The 22,937-nt window shown below is 37.3% G+C and overlaps 3 protein-coding genes across 3 annotated transcripts; 1 reads left to right on the top strand and 2 right to left on the bottom strand.

The window, feature by feature from the left end:
* Positions 1-2,999: 2,999 nt before the first annotated feature.
* Positions 3,000-9,440, bottom strand: LOC125215255 (retinoblastoma-related protein-like). The gene is made up of 19 exons (XM_048116620.2): positions 9,292-9,440; positions 9,058-9,165; positions 8,505-8,612; positions 8,241-8,365; positions 8,050-8,146; positions 7,905-7,951; positions 7,036-7,234; positions 6,666-6,732; positions 6,403-6,579; positions 6,132-6,325; positions 5,195-6,038; positions 4,924-5,086; positions 4,760-4,832; positions 4,269-4,445; positions 4,074-4,193; positions 3,856-4,000; positions 3,613-3,731; positions 3,427-3,542; positions 3,000-3,345 (listed from the first exon to the last, which is right to left on the bottom strand). Exons 2-19 carry the CDS (start codon positions 9,145-9,147, stop codon positions 3,183-3,185), a joined length of 3,024 nt encoding a protein of 1,007 aa, XP_047972577.2. The 5' UTR covers positions 9,148-9,165; positions 9,292-9,440; the 3' UTR covers positions 3,000-3,182.
* A 2,250-nt stretch (positions 9,441-11,690) lies between these two features.
* On the bottom strand, positions 11,691-14,793 carry LOC125208890 (putative protein S-acyltransferase 7). Its single transcript, XM_048108401.2, has 6 exons — positions 14,648-14,793; positions 14,370-14,552; positions 13,996-14,175; positions 13,097-13,399; positions 12,359-12,592; positions 11,691-12,285 (listed from the first exon to the last, which is right to left on the bottom strand). Exons 2-6 carry the CDS (start codon positions 14,469-14,471, stop codon positions 11,965-11,967), a joined length of 1,140 nt encoding a protein of 379 aa, XP_047964358.2. The 5' UTR covers positions 14,472-14,552; positions 14,648-14,793; the 3' UTR covers positions 11,691-11,964.
* A 1,191-nt stretch (positions 14,794-15,984) lies between these two features.
* On the top strand, positions 15,985-21,211 carry MCM2 (minichromosome maintenance (MCM2/3/5) family protein). The gene is made up of 17 exons (XM_048108493.2): positions 15,985-16,288; positions 16,369-16,547; positions 16,851-17,026; positions 17,126-17,315; positions 17,415-17,634; positions 17,720-17,927; positions 18,004-18,138; positions 18,213-18,404; positions 18,506-18,678; positions 18,922-19,110; positions 19,183-19,299; positions 19,631-19,715; positions 19,810-19,962; positions 20,042-20,167; positions 20,258-20,440; positions 20,588-20,749; positions 20,877-21,211. Exons 1-17 carry the CDS (start codon positions 16,044-16,046, stop codon positions 20,991-20,993), a joined length of 2,850 nt encoding a protein of 949 aa, XP_047964450.2. The 5' UTR covers positions 15,985-16,043; the 3' UTR covers positions 20,994-21,211.
* Positions 21,212-22,937: the final 1,726 nt, after the last annotated feature.

The following is a 22,937-nucleotide window of genomic DNA, read 5'->3' as shown; positions in this document are numbered from 1 at the left end:
CGTCGAATCCAACCTCAGACGCTAAATCCACTCCGGATCCAAGCGTCCGACACGAACTCCAACCAACAGAAACTCTTCATCACGTCAGATTCAAACAAGGAACTCCGAATACTCAAATAACCACAGATCTATCACCAAATTCCATATCAAACACCACAACATCAAAATAAACAGAGATCGACATAACATTTGAAGAAATAAACTAACAGCAGAGAGATCTATGCAAATTGACTTGAAATTTAACTGCTAAACGCAGATCAGCAAACGAAAAGACAAATAAGTATCATCAACAGCAAGGTCGACTCCCAAAAGTGAAGTTCGACGGTAAAAACGAGCAAAACAACTGAAATTAAAAGGAATTGTATCTTCGTCCACACTCGGACGGTGTTGCCAACCACGAAATTTCTAAGAAAGTAACCTTCCGTTCCCGACTACCCCAGATCTCCCATTCCCAAGTGTGTGTAATGTGTGTGAGCTAAGAAGAGTGAAGAAAAAAAGTGATAATCCTTGCGTTGCATGCTCTTCTATATATAGGCGTTTGAGTGGGGCCCAGCGAGGTATGGATAAGACTTTGTTGCCCTCAGCTATTGACTCCTCTGTCACGCCAATTTTCCTTGTAAATCCTGCTCACTTCGTTCCTTTCCTTCGCTAGACCATCTCCTTCAGTACTTCCTTGATCTAACGATTTTCTTCACACACCTGGCTTAGGAAAGTTGTTAGACCCAGCAAATTATAACATTTTTCGCATATTACCATGAATGAAATTAGCCTTATCACAGTCAGACAGTTCTTCCACTCCCAATGCATACAATCTATGCTGCCTAACATCCCGGGGAACCCATGCTTCTCCCCGTGCATCTGCATCAAATTCTGACAATCTTCGGGAGTAGGGCTTCGAAGGTACTGCTCACCGAAAATGTTTATCACGCCCCCACAGAAATTCTTCAGACATTCCAGGGTTGTCGACTCACCGATGTGGAGGCACTCATCCCACATGTCTGCCGCGCCTTCGTAGGCCAACTGCCTGATTGCCGCCGTGCACTTTTGAATAGGGGTGTGGCCGGGTCTGCCAACCGCATCGTGCCTGAAGCGGAAACACAGATATCGACGCTCTAATGCGCCAACGATGCGCATAAACAACTCCCTGCGCATTCTAAAACGCCGCCGGAACATGTTGGCGGGAAACCGCGGGTTCTCTGAAAAGTAGTCGTCGTACAACTGCTGATGTGCAGCGGCGTGATCCCGATCAATCACTGCTCAGCGGTGGATAACCGGTGGAGGGCGAGGTATCGCCTGCTGTTACACCCTACGCATGTACCGCTCCATCTCGCGGTTCATGTAGGCCTCCATAGCCTCGTTCATCCTCCGTTCGTACTCCTCAGCATCCCCACCACTACCACCACTGCTACCACCCGCGTTACTCATCGCTCGATGATGCTCTTGTACAGAAAGTTAGAGAGAGAGAAAACTCGTTAAAACAAGCGGTGCAAATGAAAATGAAACTAAAATCGCGTTTATATAGGTTTTTAAAAAAAAAAATTAAAAATCGTCGTTGGCCGATCGGGCCGCCACAATGGCGGCCAGTGCATCGGCCAGCCACACGCAATCGGCTAGCCTTGGCCGGTTTTTTCGCTGAAAATCGACTGGCCTACTCCAATGGTTTGACTAGCCGATCGGCTAGCCACGTCAATCGGCTACCGGTGGCTAGCCTACCATTGGAGATGCTCTAAGATTTAGAAAATGGTAAATATTAGTTTGATTGAATTGAATATGGAAAGAAAATCTTTCGTAAAACAATAAAAAACAAATGGATGTTTTCACAAAATGGTAATAGTTCGATAAGGTATTATTGGATAATCAAAATCAGTACGTAATCATCAATTTTGTTTATTGTAAGTATATGCTAGTTAGAGTTAAATAATATAAATGTCATTATTTAAGACAAACATAGTATTTCTCTGTGTTAGTCTTCTTTCTCTTTAACAATATCACGTTATAGGCATTATCGTAGACGATGAGGCTGCGAGGGAAGGAGGAAGGGTTGGTGTACGACCAGATTTGGCAAGCCAATATGAAGGAGAAAGGGCGAGCGTCTGGCGATGAGTGAAGAGGTGGGGCACTAAGAGAGAGGGGTTGGAAGTAGTTAGAGGGAGTGAGTAAGTGAGTCGGTGGAATCTCGATCTAGTAGTCGTTGCCTTCGAAAGAGATGAAGGGGGAAGTAAAGTGACTTCTAAGGTTTTAAAGACGAAGATTGTAGCGTGAAGTGATAAAATATGGTGCGAGAATGTAAAGAATGATTGTATAACAAAATTTAATTAAAAGACAATTTATTAAATAAAATAGCTATGCGTAATTAAAATTAAGTTGGTGACTATTGTTTTGCCTATTGTATTAATTTTTCTGCAACATCAATTCTTTATTTGACAAAAAGATGAATCCATTAAATTTCCGTTACTTAAATAAGATTAAACTTTAATTTTATTATTATAGATTAAAATCAAAGTTCGTGTCACATGTTATAATTTGAAAGTTGATGTAAAATCATGAATCTTGAAAACTGAAAATTGATATAAATGGGATGGATTGAATGAAAATGGATGTAAGGTGTTCTATACCCCAATAAATAGTCGATTAGTCGATTAATTATGAATCCATTTATATAAGAATTTTTTTTTTTTTTCCTCATTAAGAAATCTTCCTCAAATGCTTTTTATGGATTCATTTATGAGGCAATACGAATGAATGATTAGTGATCTGATTACTCATAATGAAGATGCAAATTTGCAATTTTTATTGATTTTACATCAAGTTACCAAAACTGCAAATAATATACATGCACTTGTTTTTCATTATTGGATAATTAATAAATGATTCTCTAAAGAAAATAATCACCTAAAATGCGTTATCAATTAATCAATATGCATACAACTGTCCTTGATTTTAAATGACCCACATAACTTTTTAAATAATAATAATACTAAATAAATAAACAGAAAAAATTGGAAGCAAAATGCAAAATTTTATTAGAGGTGAAAAGCATGAGAAATTATCTGCAGAGCACCCTGGGGTTAGAGGCAGCCATAATATAATAACTCACCGCTCATCAAACCCCCATCACACTACCTAAGCTACTACCTAACCATGGTTAGTCACACACTATCTACAAACCCATAAAAATACTTTTACAACTCCGGCTGCTGCTCGGATTTCACCGGCGTCAACACACGCTTACCGTTCTGGATGCACAGGCTGTCGGCAACCACAGAGTCCGTCACCAGCCCCGTCCCTCTCACCAATCCGCCCTCCTCTTCGTTGAACTTGAGAGCAACTCTCAGCTTCCTAGTTCTGAAAGCCAAACACAACACCACTATTTAAAATTCAATATATCGTGTGTCAGTTTGTTTATTAGTCCCAAACCCCAAGTACCCGTTCAGGCGATCGTTGATAGCAGTCAGGTCTTTCGAAGGGCTCTGGTACGCGTGCGTGCTTTCTCCCACGCAAGCATAGTAGCTTTTTGAGCTATGTGATATTAATGCATCCATCTGCAAATTATCAGTTAGTGAAATGTTATGCAAAAACAGGGGAGGGATGAAATGTACTTTTTTTCCAGACCTTTGATGATCGCAATGGGGAGACGTAAACATTGTGAGCCGCCGATACTTTCTTAGGTGACATGTCGGGAAGGCTTGGAAATGAGGATGGTTTAGGTGATGCTGGTGCTGGAAATGCACCTAATTTGCCAGGAAAAAACACCCAAGTTAATGCTATATTCTTGGTTTAATTGCTTTTGTTTTCTGACTCCTAACAGCCATCGGAGAGATTAGTATAAATATTTAACTTGCTAACACTACTAACCATCAATGTTATTCTTGGCTTCTGAAGCATGAGAACCACCCTGTTCAGATCCACCAGGAGCAAGCTCAACCAGAAGAGGTTTTACCGCAGGAATGAATATCTCATTGTAAAATGTTATGATATCAACATGATCAGGGCCTGTTTTCTGTTTCAAAATAAAGAAAATGCTTAAATTCCACTCTATTTTCAAACAAGAGGTCAAGCCAAAAGCGACATACCCCAGTTCGGCGAGGAGCTTTCCAATCAACATAGACACTCCGGAAAACTTGGGGTTTGCACTGAGGTTGCTTTTTATAGTTAAAAATGATTTCTTTGAAGGTCAGGTTCAGTTGGGAAATCTGCATGAAAGACTGAATGTCAGAGAAGAGCAAAGAGTGGATGACTATCAGCCAGTTAAAGCATCAAAAGCAGACCTTAGCAACTCCATAGAAGCAGCAAAGGATAATTTGATCAATGTGTCGGCTGAAGAACAGTGTTGTCCGCTGGCCGAGGATCTTTTGGAAAAGGCAGTAGACAGACTCTCTTATCTGCTGTGAAAGCTGTAGTCTTTCAACCATCCCATTAATTCTGACAGCTGCTAGCTTCACAATCTGGGAAACAGTATTAAACATCAAACTTATATCTATAAAACCAAATACAGAATCAATTTGAAACTGTCACAAGCATGCCACGAGGCAGGTATAGAGTGATTCAAAACTTTCAAATTCTGACCACCCCTCCAGCAATGATTGATGTGCATATTAAAGTACTACTAGCAAATGCACAACTGACTGAACAAAGTAGAAGAGCATGCTTCATCCCCCACATTTTCACTCTTAAGAAGCTTCCATGACAGTGTCTCAATCATGCATATGAAACTGGCTTTTCTAAATTTAAACATAGTAGGTACAGTAGCACAAGCTACCTTACTGAAGAAAACATTGACTGCTGTTTCAGCACATGTTTCTCCTCCACCACCTGGATTCGGTCTTGTAGGACTGAAAACAAATAGAAGATTAGTTATGTCAAGCCAAATATAACAAAATTTGGATCTGACTTTCTAGCATCTATAGCCTTTGGTGCAAATACCTGGCGAATGCAGAATGTAAAATAGGAGCTGGAAACTTAGATTTCAAGTTGTTTAGGGCCAAGAGGCGATCTTTGACTGGCGATGTGAATGAGTTCCGTTCAACTAATACGCTTCGGTACTCAGTGCACACTCTTTTTGGTGAACGAATATCTACATTTTGACCTGGATATCATTTCACATATTAATATTTACTTACCAAAAATGCAGAATCATTCTCAAACAAGTAGTTTTTCTCAAGACAATACAACACAAAATCTGATAATTCTTTACCGGTTTTGTCATGCTTTTGTGTGGGGGCTAAGACACCACTTGACATGTTAATGTGCATGGCAATTGCATCCAAAGACGGCATAGGTTCAGCCAACAAGCCAAGACGAGTTATTTCTGCAGAAAGGGCTGGCTTTGCAACAATCAAGGAGTTGTACATCGATGAGCCTTTTTCCCAAACCATGCTCTCTAATAGTCGTTCTTCAAGAGAATTTAAATGCCTTCTAAGTTCCCTGGGAAGAGTTTCTTCATGTCTGATGAAGCTCTCTATCACCTTACTAAGATCAAAGGCCGTTATTCCTGTTCTCTCCAAAACAGTTGGAAACAACATTGTTACAGTTTTGTGTGTAGCAAGAACAAGCTCAGCCGAACATGCTAGCATACATCTGTGAAATCTCTCACTGGTCAGCAAAGAAGTTAAATTGTTCACATGCAGAATCTGGGACTCAGCCATGCACAGTGCTTGGAGAACCCTGAAATAAAGCTTCATTGCTTCGATTCGACGTTGTTCAGCCCATATGTTGTCCATCAAGGTCGCATTTTGCCCAGGTCCACTACTTGGAAATATGGCTTCAAGTATTACCTGAGCCCTCCTAGTGACATCAGCACTCACATCTCTGTCGCATGATTGAAGGAATCTCTCTAGCTCTGCTGAAGGTTTAGATGGGAGTGGAGCAATAACAGAACATAGCCATTTTGCAGTTGTCATTGCTGTGCTGACTGGAGTAGCAGCCATCTTGGACATGCCACCACCAGCATAACCATTGGAATGGCGTACAGGAGATCGGTAAGGGGACAATGGACTTGAAATTGTCTTTGTTGGGGAGGACATTGTGTCAATTTTCCTCTGAACGGTATAATTTAAAATAAAAATAAAAAGTTAATGCTTTAGCAACAGACTCCGTGATTTTAAAACTCAAAATTTTAACAAGAAACTAACCTTTGTCCCAGATCCACTCATGTTTAAAGCACTTAAGCTGCCCGAAACTAGCAAGCTATCATTGTCATTTATAAAAATCCGCTCATCTAATCCATCCATATCTCGAGTTGCAGAATCGTAATCCTTCTCCAGCAAGTTCACACTTGATGGTAAAGAAGATTCATCCATCAAATCGTCAAAATAGATTAAACCATCTATATTTGGCCATGAGAAAAAAAAAATTGTCAATTAACAGTCCGTTAGAATAAATATCAAGCAATGCTAGACCAACCTGTAACAATATTTTCCAAGTTCTCAGGCGTACAATCAGAAGCCAAACGATGGTTTTTCTTCAATATATCAGTTATCAAGTTGTTTGCTTTATCCAAAGTTTGCCTCAGAACATCTTCTGAAGTGTCGTACATGTTGCAAAGTGATGCAAGGAGATCAGCCTTGTCGCCTTTCATAACTGTAAGCAAGTGTCAGAATATGACCATTCGACAAAGAAACAATACATAACAAGAACCCAAAGCCTAAATGTATTACACAATATACCTATGCGGTCAGAATCATTAAGATTGAAGTTTCTGTAGCGAGCAGGAATGTGTATTAAGAGTATTGCCTGTGAACAGTTGCAGAAATAGGTAGTCATTCATAAATGGAGTTTACTGTTAACTTTGATATACTGAGTCTGAGGAAAGCATGACTAATCGTGTAGAAGGCACCCATAATTTGATACACTTATCATCTAGTATTAAAAAAGGTTTTCTTTGCATTGTTTTGGAGCTTTTGAGCAAAATTATAATTGCATTTTCATGCATATAAAGTTGAAAGAAACAGATCGTAGTACATGCCATAATAGCATACTTAATCTGAATTCTAGGCTAACCATTCAGTTTCGTAATTAAAGCTTAAAACCACTGACCAGGACAGAAACCAGGCCATGAGTACATGATACCAAGTCTTTGCAGAGACGGAACACATGTACACGAAGGGCCAGAAAGAGTAACCATCCAAAACGGTAGTAATCTGATCCATGACCAGATACATTTGCCACATTTAATTGTTTGCTATCATCAGCATCAACTATAGAGAAAAGATCCCTAAATGCACGCTCATATTTCCTGTAAACAATAGTCAACAAAAAATCATTAGTTTAAAGAATTACTAATCAATCAAGGCCAGTTTGTTGGCTATTAGAGACTGGTTGATTAGGTCTTTTGCCCCTTTAGCAACTGGCCATCAATTAATACTTGCGCAATTATAAATTCTATAGATTCATGTAGACAACCATCAAGCACAATTACAGAACTAGGCAGAATAATGATAATGACATATTGAAAAGCCAATTTTGATAATTTTTTTATGTGAATTAGGCGCTGAATATATAATCTGATAGTACTGAAAACTGTATTCAAAGATAAACATTGAGATGGTAGCAATATATTTTGTCCTTCTGTCTTTTGAATAACTGAATGTTGACAAAAAAAATAATTCTTTTAGTAGAAACACACAAGGTTGGAATTAATTTTCCAGAAGCTGGTAAACTTAAATAAGAATACAACAGAATGAATTTAGAATGCATAAACAGCATGAGCACAACAATAACTGAGTAGTGCAAAAATCTATTCCACAGAAAATGGCATGGGAGATAAAGAGATGTCTGGAACATCTAGGATTTATGATGCCTATATATACTCAAAATAAGACAATTCAGTTATAGAAAAATAGTTATTAATGCTAAAATTACATAAGAAGCAATAGCATGAATTGTGATGAATAGGATGTACTCACTTTCTCAATAGGGTCAAATGCACAAAGTTTGTGTGTGATTCCTTTGCCTGATGGAAAACAGAAATAAGGCACAACCACAGAGACCAAAACAAATACAACAAAACTGAAAGAATGATAAAATAATACACCCCAGATCATTAAGTACCTCAAGCCTCTTCTCCCAATCCTCACCAAACAGGTTACTCAAAATTGATCCGACCTTGATTAGATATTGATGAAGTTCTTTATAAAATTCAATAATGCTGCAAGGAAAAATGACAAAATTCCTGATGAGCAGCAACTACAAAATTCCTGAAAACCAACTATTGACAAGGGCTTGAGATAAAAAGAAAATACTTGAGCTTTGCTGCTCTCAGTATCTGGCATAAATTGAGACCCTTCTCCTTGGGGCCAACATTTTCGCTGAGCCTTCTAACTGAATAGAGGACAAATGAAAACCAATACCTTTCCGCTTCATCCAGCTGATAACATAGAATATCAACTTAGTTGAAATTACCACACATGTTAAGAATAAAATGAAAATTACCAAATTCAGTAAAAAAAATGAACAAGCAGATAGTCAATGTCAGGAGTATAAGGGAAGGGTGGTTTATTACACACCGTCCCAGTTCCAATGGCAGATACATTAGCTAACAGTAGACTCTTGCTTTGACCAAATAACTTCATGGCTTGCTCCAGAAAGTCGCCATCATCTAAGGCCAGATCATCCTGATTATGAGGTACGGCCAAAAGCAAATCAACCGTTAACATAAGGGCATAAGGGCCAAGAAAGGAAAACTGAAATACAAAAAACATGATAACTTTAATTAACCTAAGCATAAATGATATACACAACTACTTCCAACTGAAACAACAAAAATCTAAAATCACCCACAACTTTTTATTTGTTAAAAAAAAAATAGCACGAATCTTAAACAAAGAATACATCGAATTTACCACATGTTAAAATTATAATCTTTATAAAGCAGATGAACCAATTCTCACATAATTGGTAAAAAAAAATTCATAAACAACATTAACAGTAGTAGAAGAAAACGAACATACACGTACACAGACGAACACACATTGCAGCCGAGAATGAGGAATGGGAAAAGTAAACGACAAAAACAAACAATTAAAAACCAAACATGGTAAAAAAAAATAAAGGAGAGACCTTGCAGAAGTGTGCAAACCGAGCTTCAATGGTGGTTCCACCTCCATCTCGATCACGATTAGGGCTCGGAATCATCTTCAGCTCAGCCATGTGTTTCAGATCTCCGATCTATTCAGTCACAAAAATTTGGGGAAACAATAACAAACCAGTACACACACTTCACCAAACCCAAAACAAAACCCTAATTAAGTAGCCAAAAAAGAACAATAAATCAAATTGAGCGAAAACAATAACCTCAGCTGAATTGCTGTTTGCTTCCTTCCGCAACGATTTCCTGATGCACCTCCCTTATCTCAACGAGAGAGAAAAACAAGCGCTATAGAGAGAGAGATTTGCTTTTCCTTTTTTTTCTTTTTTAGTAATTTTTTATTTAGCTTTAAGAGGAAAATAAAACCCTTTTAGCTCCAATCGCGCGGGAAAACACATGGCATGGGATGGCCATGACATGTCACCATAGCCGACACGCACATACATCCTCCACCAATGCAAGAGCGCCGCGTGTCGTGTCCATTACTTTGCCGCCAAAAATTCCGCCTCTGCGCGCCAAACGAAAGAGATTCCTGACTTTTTTACCCTTTTCTTTCGCTTCATAAATAATCTCTAGGGTTTTAATCTGAAGCAGCAGCTGACTTGAATTTCAGTTGGTGAGAAATTTTACGCGGCGGCAATTTGAAGATCAAACTGGTTCTCATTTAGTTCTTTGTGAGATTTTATATTTTTCTTATATTATTATCATTGTTAATTGTTAATGTAGATTCCTTTCTTTGAAAATATGTTGAGTTTATCTTGAAATCTGCAGTTTTTTTGTTTTTATATGAAATTAAAAGGGAAAGACAACAAAAAAACTGTAAATATATTACAATCTCTATGGTTTCTAATGTTGCATTTATCTAGAGAATATGAATCTGCAGTTTTTTTTTTGTTTTTATATGCAATAAAAAGGAAAAATATAAAATTATTTGAAAATTTATAAAATCTCTATATTCTTTTAATGTTGAGATGCTGATATTTTTTTAGAAATGTAAATTAATGAATAAATTAATACTTTTTGTGATAATCTATGTACTCCATTTACACAATTTTTCATGTCTACAGAGGCATGCATTTGAAGTAAATAATCGTTAAACATAATAAATGGATTTAATTTTCACAATTTAGTGTATTATAGAACACTAATTATGTTTGTCATATTTAAACTAAACAATCTTTTGCCGATAAAAGAGGGTTAATATGCCCTTTATCCTATAAAAATAGTACTACATTTTTATTTATGAAAAGTTCTCTTTAGCTCATTCCTCAAATATATCAATTTATTTACAATTAATATCACTAAGTATACTATTAAACACTATTAATAATAATAAAATAATAATTTGGATCTCACTATCCATAAGATTATTTTAACTACTATCTCATAATCTATCTTACTTTAATATCCTAAATGTATATTTTTATGAGGCGGATGGAGTATACACTCCATTTGTCTCTAAAAAGTGTGTAGGCTAGTACTTTTCTTATTAGTTTCGTTCTTGAAAATTTTGAACTTTCTAATTTTTGGATGATCAAACAACACATTACCATTATACATCATTTTAGTTACAACTTATATCATTACACTATACCACTAATGATATGAAACTTACATTCCGCTAACATTACTTATATAGTGACACTATTATTTATCTCTCTCTACTTTACTAATTATATTCGTGTCAAATTAAATATTCATACTTTTTATGGACGTATTTCCAAGATTGATATTTATGAATGATCCTTCACCTTAATAGAATGAGATTATTTATCAATAGAAAAATGATATTTTTTTTTTAAAATTATGAATTGACATAATGTGGCGTGCTGTGATTGCTTCACAAATTAGTGTTTTAAATGTGCAAGTACATTTTTTGCATATACAGTAGTCTTCAATTGGTGTGTGAGCGTGCCCATTGAGCATGCAAATGAGGTCGCTCTGAAACTACAATTATGATACAAATAGATTACTTCAGAAGTCGTATTGGGTTTGCTTAGAAAATTGCTAGTGGGGTTGTAATCGCCTAGTAAGGAAATCGAATACAAAATCGCTTATGTATGGGAATTAATTAGTCTTCCAAAAGTGTTTTTTTGGCTTGCAAAAATGGATAAACATGTTTATATTTCTTGTTTCCAAAGAAGAGATGTTAATTACAGTAGTTTTTTGTGTCTAGTTAGATGCTTTTCAATTTTGAGTCACCAATAAAAAATGCATAACAATCTTGAGAAAAAAATAGATGAAGATGGTATGTGTTTGAAAAAATCCGTTTGTGTTTTGGTATAGTAGTATGTTTAAATGAAACATGAAACTATCTTTCGCACATTCGTAGTGTTCTCGCATCTTTAAAGATACAGATCCACTTAAGGGTCTCTCCTTGCGAAGTGTTTCTAATCCGCATTTTACCCATATTTGCAATTTAAATTATTTTTATCATTCTTATCACCCTATTATTTTTCTATTAAAGTTTCATTTGTTTTGTAGTGTAAACTTCTCTCTACAATTCTATAAATCACAGGTAACTTTTGTCATGAACTTTAACAATTAATTAAGTGTGTTGAAAATTTATAAATATCTATATCTCTGAAAGATGATCATGGACATGGTATAAATTCTCAATGCTAGTTTGATCAAGAAATATGACATCAGTTAATCTGATCAATGGCCTACCCTAATTCTAGCAGTACAAAAATGTGTCTTCTCTTTGCAAGGAAGAAAGAAAGATAAACAATCTTACTTGCTCCACTCTGAATGATGGTTCTTATAGCAAGCAACAACAAAAAAAATTGTAGTAATATATATTGATACCTTCTTCTTCTTCGTCTTCTTCTCGACCTGATCTCATGCACGTCTCGAAGAAAGATGGTAACGAGGTAAGGTCATCTCCAGTTGCCTCTCCGATCTTCCCAGTGATCATGTCTTGGCTGAGTCCTGCACCTCTCCAGTCTGCCCAAATGACCAATCCGGTTCCTCGGGTCCTCAAAATCATCAGCATCAAAGCCTCGCCGCCTTCCCATCTCTAAATCTGATGTCGCGCCCGTGTATGAATTAACAGGCGAATCATTTCTGACCAATGCCCTAAAGTCATTCCGGGAACGTGGCTTCCTAGAGCAGAACACTTCCATACAGTTCCTAAAAATCCCAACATTGTACGGATTCATCTTTCGATCATATTGGTACCGGAAATTCTCATACGTAGTCTGCGTAGAGAAAAGGTGACGATTGGACAATCGCATTATCAAGAGAAAAGACAAGACAGAAAGTATATGATACCTGGTTTGTTGAGATTAGATACAAGTGAAACATAGTGAGGCCTCCAACAAACCAGCAAATCACGAAGGTATACCCGATGAGCATCCCCGCAATGGGTGACTGTTGGATAGCCATCCACGGGGTACAGTGGTGCTTGTTCATGACTACCCTGATGTTTAGCGAGCACGAAAATAGAACATGCAAGCATAGGAGGGTTGTAGATGACACAAACATGAAGAAGTACCTATAATTCCTCTGTTTGCAGCACAAATTTGCAGTTAGAGATTTTAGTATATAACACAACAGGGTTATGTTTCGAATATCAGCAACATCTTATATTTTAATTAGATTTCAAACTAAAAGAAAAGTGATTATTTGTAATGCATTTAGTAAGCATGAAAAAAATAATTTCAACATGTAACACAACATGATTTTAGCCATTGATGGACAAAATTAGACAAAAAAAGTAGAAGTAATAATTTGGAAAATGAATTATGTCATGTATGGAAAAAAAGGTAAATTTGATATACTAAGTTATACCAAATGAGCCAAATATCTATAAATTCGAATGCCTTATTTTTAATATGGCCGATTATTGCAAAAATCAAAGAAAGCAAAGGAGGCATGAGATGCTACCATCCATCCAGTGCGAGCATTCCTTGAAACAAGAAGATATTCGCTTATCGAAGAAGGTTGTTTATAAGGAGCCTACTCTTGTAGAGAATAAATGGAAAGTTATAGCAGAAGCAGACCACTAACCTTTCCAACGCATTGTCCCACCCACGGGCAATGGTGATCAAAGCGCTCAACACAGTTATTACATATTGAGCAATGGGAGCATCGTGGAGGCCGATATAACATGCATGTTTGACAATATTTTACCTTCACAACTATCCCGTTTATGTATACATTTTTTGTCAATGGTACACCATGTGCACTACTTAGGCTGCTACCCCAATCCGTGGATACACCAGAGCTATCATCATCGGGGTCAGGAGGCTGAGAATTTCTGGGAATAATCCCAGGATCACTTCCAGATGTGAGAAATAGAAGAACTATGATCTGCAAACACAGACTAAATCATAAACAGACTATTCCAAGTGTGAGCTTCCAATTTCTATACAATACGATAGTGCATACTTAGGTTTTGAATTCATACACATGCTGACTTGCTTCACTGTATCATGCATTATCAATAAACAAGATAAAATGCATTACACATAACAAGTGTAACATATTAGAAGAACTTGCATGTGCACTTAGTAAAACAAATGAAACTATGATTTTAATTCATTCTTATCAGGAATATGAACTTATAAAGACGCTGACAACAAACACCCAAAACAAGACCGTTGGAATCAAGATAAGGGACAATGTTCATATATTTTGGATTTATACACACTCTTACTTGCTCTAGTGCTATCTTACATTTACAATACATAACAAGTTACTTATGTAAAATAGAACTCAGCAGTCAATTCAACAGATGAAACTACGAGAATAATCCCCCCGCCATGGGAATACGACCTTTGGGCAACTAACTCCCAAAACAAGACCACTCAATGTTCTTATGTTTGCTCTACTATATCTTATTTTGTCAATAAACGAGATGAAAATGCATCATACATAACAAGTTATCGAATGCAAGAAAAACTCACATATGCAGTTAGTAACGCGGATGTAACAACGAGAATAATTCCTTCACGGGAATACGAAATTATAAGCCCTTTGGCAACAAACACCCAAAACATGATCACTGGAATCAGGATGAGAGACAATGTCATGAAAATAGACTTGATATCTGGACCAAATACGATTCTGCCGCCACAGTAGAATTTCTGCAATGTATTCAGGAAAAAAAATGACAGTCACATCTCAATCCCCAATTATCACATCCAATAAAAATTTTCACACTAGATTTCAAATTATCATTGGGCCAATTCATGTTCATAAGGATCTCAGTTGCAATTTCACACATCATTTAATTAGATCTACAATAAATGGGTGAAATACACATGAAAAAAACACTTACATTTCTCCCCTTCCAGACTTGATAAACACGCAGTCGAGAGGAGCTACTGTGATCGACAGTGCGGAGGCGTTGCAATTTAGGGGAATGCATGATCAACGGCATCGAATTAGCTTCGTATCACAAACAGAAGAAAAACTCCGTAGAATCACTCCACACAAACCAGATTTCTTCTCAGCCTTCCATCTGAAAATTCCAACAAACGTAGATCCGGCAACGAAATCCGAGTGATCTACACAGTAACAATGATGGAAAAACGACCGAATCGGGAAATGGATTACCGAATTCCGAGGCCTGGAAGGCAAAGGCCATAAACAAGGAAGCAATCCTCAGATCTAGCTTTCTTCCACGGAATATATCGCGATTTATCTATGAATTTGAAGCTGATTTTGTATGATGTTTGATCATAGTAGTATGAGCTCCCCACTTAATAGGTGTTTCCTGCAGAAAAATTGTGTGTTTGATGGTTTGGTTTTGGCTGAATCTGTGAGTTGTTGAGAGAGAGAAAGACCAATTACTTGTTTAGCTCCACATTTTTCCGCCATGAAAGCCACATCACGTATTTCGTTATGATTTCTTTTGCATCCCATGCAAATAATTACTGCAATTGAATACATCAAATTAAACAAAATTTATTTGTAACTTTCACAGTATTCAAATGTTCATAAATTTTATACGTGAGGGGACGAATATAACCTCGGACTTATGTGATTGGTTATGAAATGTGCTATGAAATATAACCTTGGACTTGCAATTTGCAAACTATAGTACTCCTAGTTCTTACTACTCCCTCTGTCCCATTAGGAGTCTCAATTGCTAGCGACACGAGTTTTAAGAAATAAAATGTTAAGAAAAGTGAGTGAAAAAGTTTAATGGAATATTAGTCTCATTTATATATATATATTAGTTTTAAATGAAATGTGAATGGAGTGAGTTGGTAGAATGTGAGACCAATTGAACCGAGACTCCTATTTGCTGACAGATTAAAATGATAAAACCGAACTCCTATCCGCGGACGGAAGAAGTATTTATTAGAGTATTTCTATATAATATGATAACGCATTGCTTGTCACTCAGTATGTAGAGACTAAGTCATGTCGTTTATTAAAATATGACACAAAACAAAAAAGAAAATAAGAGATTAATACATGTTTCGTTCGTTCGTGTAGTCATGTTTCTTTTTGAGCATATTTGAGTCATCTCTTTTTTCGACAAAAACTTTATTATTTCTCATATTTTTAATATTTATTTCCCTCTCCTACTTCATTTTTTTTCATACTTTTATTCCTCGTCAACTTAACCTCTAAACACTCATTTTTTTTCAATCTTTTGTTCCCTAAAAAAATTGTCCCAACTAGAATAGGACAGAACGAAGATCATTTTATTCGATTTAGAAACAAAAGTAAAAAAATAGGAGTAGTATTTTAATTAAATGATAAATCATTTTTAGAATTGTCAATGTCATTTCGTACGAAATTAAACATGAGCCCTAAGTATTTCCATTTTTGATAATGCAGCCCAAAACATAAATGGGCCCTGCGTGTTCATTTTTTGGCGCCAAATCTTCCCGCCAAAAGTAACTGAATAAGGGGGGAAGGGTTATGCCCTAATTGAAAACAGTTTCCTCACTCCGGCAACCCTCATTTCTCTCTCCCAATCACACACCGCAGGCTGAAGATGGCGGGAGACGACGATTCATCCAGATCGGGCGGCGACGGCGCGATTCCTCCGTCCACACCCGATTCTCCGACATCGGCAGGGTTCAACACGGACCAGTTGCCGTTCAACACCAGCCAGAACTACACCGACGACGACGACGAGGCGTCCGTCGATCCTGAGATCGTCAGGGACGAGATCGAAGAGGAACACCTCAACGATGAAGAGGAAGAAGGGGAGGACCTCTTCAACGACAATTTCATGGAGTAAGTATCTCTGTTGCGTGCCTCTGGTAACATACGGAAGCGAGATACGTTTTTACTAATGGTGGTACTGATGGCTGTAGGGACTATCGGGGGATGGGCGAGCAGGACCAGTATGAAGGGTTGGGGATTGACGATTCTCTCGAGGACGAGAGGGATTTGGACCAGATTATGGCGGATCGCAGAGCTGCCGAGCTCGAGCTTGACGCCAAAGAGGCTCGCGTTTCTCAGCGCAAGCTTCCGCAGCTTCTTCACGATCGAGGTCTCTTTTATGTCATTTTCCCCATTCCTCTATTTTAGGTTTCAATTTCGGCTGTTTTTTGTAACTTGGTTATACTTTTTTTGCTTCTTGTTCAATCAGTTTAATCTAATTTACATTGTTGTAAGTTTAGACGACTTTTTTTTCAAATGGATGGATTATATTAGACATCACCTGTTAAATGCGTTGTGATAACTAAAACAACTGTAGAACGTTTGTAATCAAGATCTGATTTACTGGAATTGCATTGGATGAGTATCGGAGCTTGTTGTTTAACTGAGTGGAAAAGCTAAATTTTGTATGCAGATAGCGACGATGAAAGCTACAGGCCATCAAAAAGAACAAGGGCTGACTTCAGGCCTCCAGGTACTCCTGGAAGTATGGATGATACTGATGGAATGGCCAGTTCTCCAGGTAGATCACGAGGCAACTCCAGGGATGATGTTCCCATGACTGATCAGACAGATGATGACCCTTATGACGTATGGATTTCCCTTATATCAGATTTACATTGCATGCTAAATTTTATCTCTTCACCATTTATAAGCACATGATGATTGATCAGTTGGCTGTCACCATAGGATGAAGAGAATGATGAACCGGAGAATGCCATGTATAGGGTTCAGGGAACCCTTAGAGAGTGGGTTACTAGAGATGAAGTGAGGCGTTTCATTGGCAAGAAATTCAAGGGTTTTTTGCTCACATACGTCAAACCAAAGAGTGAGAATGAAGACTTTGAGTATCTGAGGCAGATCAATGAAATGGTCTCAGGTAAGAACCCTTCCTCTGTGTGTATGCCAGGGCTAAGCTTAGAATTCCTTCCAAATGCTTATTTTCAGTCACTTATTATCTTGTTTATTTTTCTTGCAGTTAACAAGTGTAGCCTTGAGATTGATTATACACAATTCATCTTTGCGCACCCCAACATTGCAATCTGGCTTGCGGATGCGCCCCAGTCTGTCCTTGAGATTATGGAAGAAGTTGCCAATAAGCTTGTTTTTGACTTGTACCCAAATTACAAGAAAATCCATCAAAAGATCTATGTGCGCATTACTAAACTGCCTGTCTATGATCAGATACGAAATATTAGGTAACAACGTTGTACCCCAAAATGTTATTTTTTGTGGAGCCCCCCCTGTGATAACTGAGATTTGCTTTCCGTTTATACCCTGCAGGCAGATACACTTGAACACCATGATTCGTATTGGTGGAGTTGTTACTCGACGTTCTGGAGTCTTTCCTCAATTGCAGCAAGTTAAATATGATTGTAATAAATGTGGTGCAATTCTTGGGCCTTTTGTCCAGAACTCATATTCAGAGGTAAAGGTGGGTTCTTGTCCAGAGTGTCAGTCAAAAGGACCATTCACTGTTAACAATGAACAGGTAAATACTCTCCTGCTCCCTATTTCTGCTAAATGCCACTGAGATCACTGCTAAGTTATTTTTATATTTGATACAGACAATATATAGAAACTACCAGAAACTTACTCTCCAAGAAAGCCCTGGAATTGTTCCTGCTGGTAGGTTACCGAGACACAAGGAAGTGATACTTTTGAATGATCTAATTGACTGTGCCCGACCCGGAGAAGAGATAGTAAGTCTTTGCATCTGATTCTAGCTTTCTTAGCCCTTAGAGTTGCTCAACGCTTGTTGTTTTTTAAAATCCAGGAGGTGACTGGCATATATACCAACAACTTTGATTTGTCTTTAAATACAAAGAATGGGTTTCCTGTCTTTGCCACTGTGGTTGAAGCAAATTATGTTGCCAAGAAACATGACCTCTTTTCAGCTTACAAGCTGACTCAAGAAGACAAAGAAGAAATTCAGAAGTTGGCAAAAGACCCAAGAATTGGAGAAAGGGTATGTCCAGTGTTAATTGGTCAATTAACTAAGCAATTTGTTAATCTAATATTTGCTACATGTTTGCACTACCTTTTGATTTTTCATTTTTGTTAACTCAGATTGCCAAGTCAATAGCCCCCTCCATTTATGGACATGAGGACATTAAGACTGCGATAGCTCTGGCCATGTTTGGTGGCCAAGAGAAGAATGTTGAAGGAAAACATCGTCTGCGAGGAGATATTAATGTGCTCCTGCTCGGTGATCCTGGAACTGCCAAATCCCAGTTCCTAAAGTAAGTACATACTTTCTAAAGTATTTTAAAAAATTAAAGTTTTGAAATTTCAAACTCCTTTAATATCAATCTCTCCAATTTGATTGCTTCGTAGAGATTTACTTTACACTCCAGACTCCTCATTAACCTTTTTAGCTAGCTTCTCAGTATATTTAACGGACTGAGGTGCAGTTACTATGGGTGTGTATTTGAAGGTCTTGCTTTTGTGTGATTTTGCGTAATATTGCTTGATGAACTTATTAGGTATGTTGAGAAGACTGGACAAAGGGCTGTGTACACCACTGGAAAAGGAGCTTCTGCTGTAGGACTCACTGCTGCAGTTCACAAGGATCCGGTCACGAGGGAGTGGACTCTCGAAGGAGGTGCACTTGTTTTGGCTGACAGAGGCATATGTCTTATTGATGAGTTTGACAAAATGAATGATCAGGACAGGTCAGTAGCTGTTTTTAAATGCTTGTTTGCTTGATTTGAACATGGTACTGATTATAAATATTTGTAATTCAGAGTGAGCATCCATGAAGCAATGGAACAGCAGAGTATTAGCATATCAAAAGCTGGGATAGTCACATCTCTCCAGGCCCGCTGTTCTGTAATTGCTGCTGCAAATCCTATTGGGGGAAGGTGTGTATAGTCACATGATTTGTGTCTTTGCATCCTATAATCCTTCCTTGGGGGAACTTTTCTTATGTTTTTTCATTCATGATAAGATAAGTGCACCTGTTTTCATGATCCTAGGAGGCTTATTTCAGATATTGCTTATATTTCTTATGCATTATACAGTATCCATTGTGAATGAAAACATGGTACAATCAATCCTACTTTGTTTGGAGGAAAACAGGGTGCATTGTCTCAGGGAATTAGGTTTTCTTGTTAAATTTTCCATTTTCCCACATTTTATTTGTTCCATACTTCCATAGCTGGTTTTGATAATTTTCTGGTAAATTTACTGCAGATATGATTCCTCGAAGACATTTTCACAGAATGTGGAGCTCACTGATCCAATTGTTTCCCGATTTGATGTTCTCTGTGTTGTCAAGGTCCATTTCTTTTTTGAATTCTCTGTTAGCCAAATGGCTTTCTTGTACTTGTACTCCCAGTAGCTCTTTAATTGTAAATATTTGATATACACAGGATGTGGTTGACCCAGTAACTGATGAGATGCTGGCACAATTTGTCGTTGATAGTCACTGCAAATCCCAGCCCAAAGGTTCCAACTTCGATGATAGGTCTGTGAACAACTCACAGGATGAAAACCAAGCTTCAGCCGGAGAAACAGATCCGGAGGTCTTAATTCTAATATCTTGTTACCACCTCTCTCATAGTAATATTATTCTTATATGTAATAGTATTTCTTTCTCTGCAGATAATACCCCAAGAGATGCTAAAGAAATACCTAACATATGCTAAGCTAAACGTGTTTCCAAAGTCGCATGATGCAGATTTAAACAAGCTTACACAAGTTTATGCTGAACTTCGGAGAGAATCATCAGTAAGATAACTTCAACTTGTGTGTTTTCCTCATGAGCTATTTTAAAGTTGTATCAGTGTAATGATCCCTTTTGGGCTTTTACTTTTGTAGAATGGACAAGGAGTTCCTATTGCGGTGAGACACATAGAATCAATGATACGAATGTCTGAAGCCCATGCTAGAATGCACCTCAGAAACCATGTCACTCAAGAGGATGTTGACATGGCTATTCGAGTCCTGCTGGATTCATTTATCTCAACCCAAAAGTTTGGTGTACAGAAAGCACTGCAGAAGGTACTTACGGGGACCCAATTATCAGTCTGCTAATACTTTTTTAGAACATTCATTTTGCAACCCTTGGATCTCGAAGGGATCAAATTCTTTGGTACGTCATGTATTTGTTTTGAGCTATGAACTGAAATGAATCACAACTTACTGCAGAACTTCAAAAAATACATGATATTCAAAAAGGATTTCAACGGAATCGTTCTCCACCTTCTTCGAGGACTTGTGAAGGACACCCTGCAGTTTGAAGAGCTTGCAACTGGTTCTACTGCTAACCTCTCTCATGTTGATGTCAAAGTGGAAGAATTACAAAGCAAGGTATAGTATAAATCAGTTCACACGCCTTATTTGGGGCACTATTCTTCGATCTTTGCTATTTTATTTTTCTCCTGCTATTTATCGGGCGAGTGAATTGCTAATTAAGGTAGGATGTGTCAAAATGCAGGCACTTGATTATGGAATCAGTGATCTGAAGGCTTTCTTCAGCAGCACAGAGTTTTCGAATGCCAGCTTTGAGTTGGACGAACAAAGAGGTATTATAAGGCATCGTCTTACCCACTAATTTGAGCGACGATGTTGGTACGAGATTAAGTAACGGGCTCTATTATCAACATTGTTGAATTTTTTTCATCCTTATTAAAAGTATGTTAGGTTCTGCACTTAACTTTTCCTTCCAAATATGTAGCAGGAGACCTATAATTTATTTCAGATTTAGCCTTTGTAAGAAAAGTTGGTAATCTCAAATTTGTATTATAATATGGGTTGAAAATCTAGCACTCACATATCGTTCACCGAATTCTTAGCTATCTGTCACGATCAAATGTGATATCTCAATTCATTGTTTCATTGCTAATAGTTTTATGGATGATGCATTGGGTAGATTGGTATGTCATGGAATAATATTTTTTGATATAATAATCATGGTATTTTGATATTTTAAAATATTTTCCCACCCTCGGTGACTAAGATTCACAAAAAACACAAGTAGTATGATCATGTGGTACATGCTTAGAATTTTATAGGCTGTATTTCAATCTTGATATCCACACGTTTCCCAAACATAAACAGGGTGAAATTGAATGAATCATGTCTTGCTCGATGTATAATAATAGTATCTACTCCACGTGTCGGCAAACCATTGGGTGTAATATGATCAATGCAGTCAAATATCTTGGCATAAAATGGGCTGACATGTTCCAGCACAGTAGAGTCAAAAACTTGGAACTATGAATATAGAATGCAAGAGAAAAGGAGTGTTTAGTTTAACTTTTACATAAAATTAAAAACCGTTTAACACTTTAAATAGTTATAAATATGGTTGATGGTTCACTACTGAATTACTAATGACTGAACCAGATTTGAAAGTGAGAGAAACTATATTTTGGGCATTTACTACTGTTTAATACTACTACTACTACTTTATAAACTCGTTGATTATTATTATGGGCAGTTTGATTAGAAGGATGACTAAACAAAAGCACATTTTAAATTATTTTAGATCATATATATAACTCTAAGATAAATGATTTATAAGTTTCAAGACTAATTTAACTATGTTTTTATTATTTATCATTTATCATTAACTAAATTTTAGTAATTTTTTCGTATAATATAATAATATCTCGAACCTACTAATGGTCAAATCATATTTTTACTACCCTCTGTAACGCATAATGACCTTACATCTTATTTGCTTTAATTTTCTTGTTTTGTGATAATTTTGGATAGGTTGATTTACTCGTTTCATTCCTCTTTAGCAGTAGTAGTTGATTTTATTCTATGTTATTTATAATGGAGTAGCAGCAGTAGTGGCAGGGGCGAAATAAAATTTATGGAGGGAGAATGGGCGACGTCGGAAGCTATCGGAGGAGGCGACAATGAAAAAATCACGCCCGGGTCCATGGTAGCGGATCGCCAGGAAGGGGCGGTCGCCCCCCCCCCCCCCTAACTTTTTTCCACTCACTTTTCTTAACATTTCTTAAAATCCATGCCGCAAAGAAATGAGACTCGTAATAGCAGACGGAAGGAGTATATTTTAAGTTGATAGGGAGTATTTTCTGAATTTAAGTGTTTTTACGCTACATAAAAGATGTAAGTAGATGAATCAGTCCGGTTATAACTTGACGTGCAATATTTTTAGTAAGAGCACAATTAATAACCGGGTAGAAGATACGGAACGAAAGCGGTCTGTGTTGGCAGCGCACGTGAGAAAAATATTTGGCAGCTGTTTGAATATATCCATTATCATCAACTGACTTCATTTGACTCCTATCTTGTCCTTTTCCGATTAATATTCACTTCCATTATCCACTTCTCTTTCTTTAATTTAATCACATTATTTAGTGTCGGAATATGGTTATATTCAATTAAAGGAGTATAATAAAATTTCTCCAATTGGGAATTTCAGTTTTACTTAATTTAATCATTTGAAATGCGTGAGTGTTTCTTGTAGCAATTGATTATCTTTGTAAAATAAACTGTAGCAGAAGCACATGCAAAACAGTTA

Source organism: Salvia hispanica, chromosome 3, assembly GCF_029641045.1.
Source record: "Salvia hispanica isolate PSC_SH4W2 chromosome 3, Shi_PSC_v1, whole genome shotgun sequence".
In the NCBI taxonomy this organism is placed as follows: domain Eukaryota; kingdom Viridiplantae; phylum Streptophyta; class Magnoliopsida; order Lamiales; family Lamiaceae; genus Salvia; species Salvia hispanica.
Note: the sequence above shows the minus strand (reverse complement) of the source record. Positions and strands in the feature narration are given on the sequence as shown.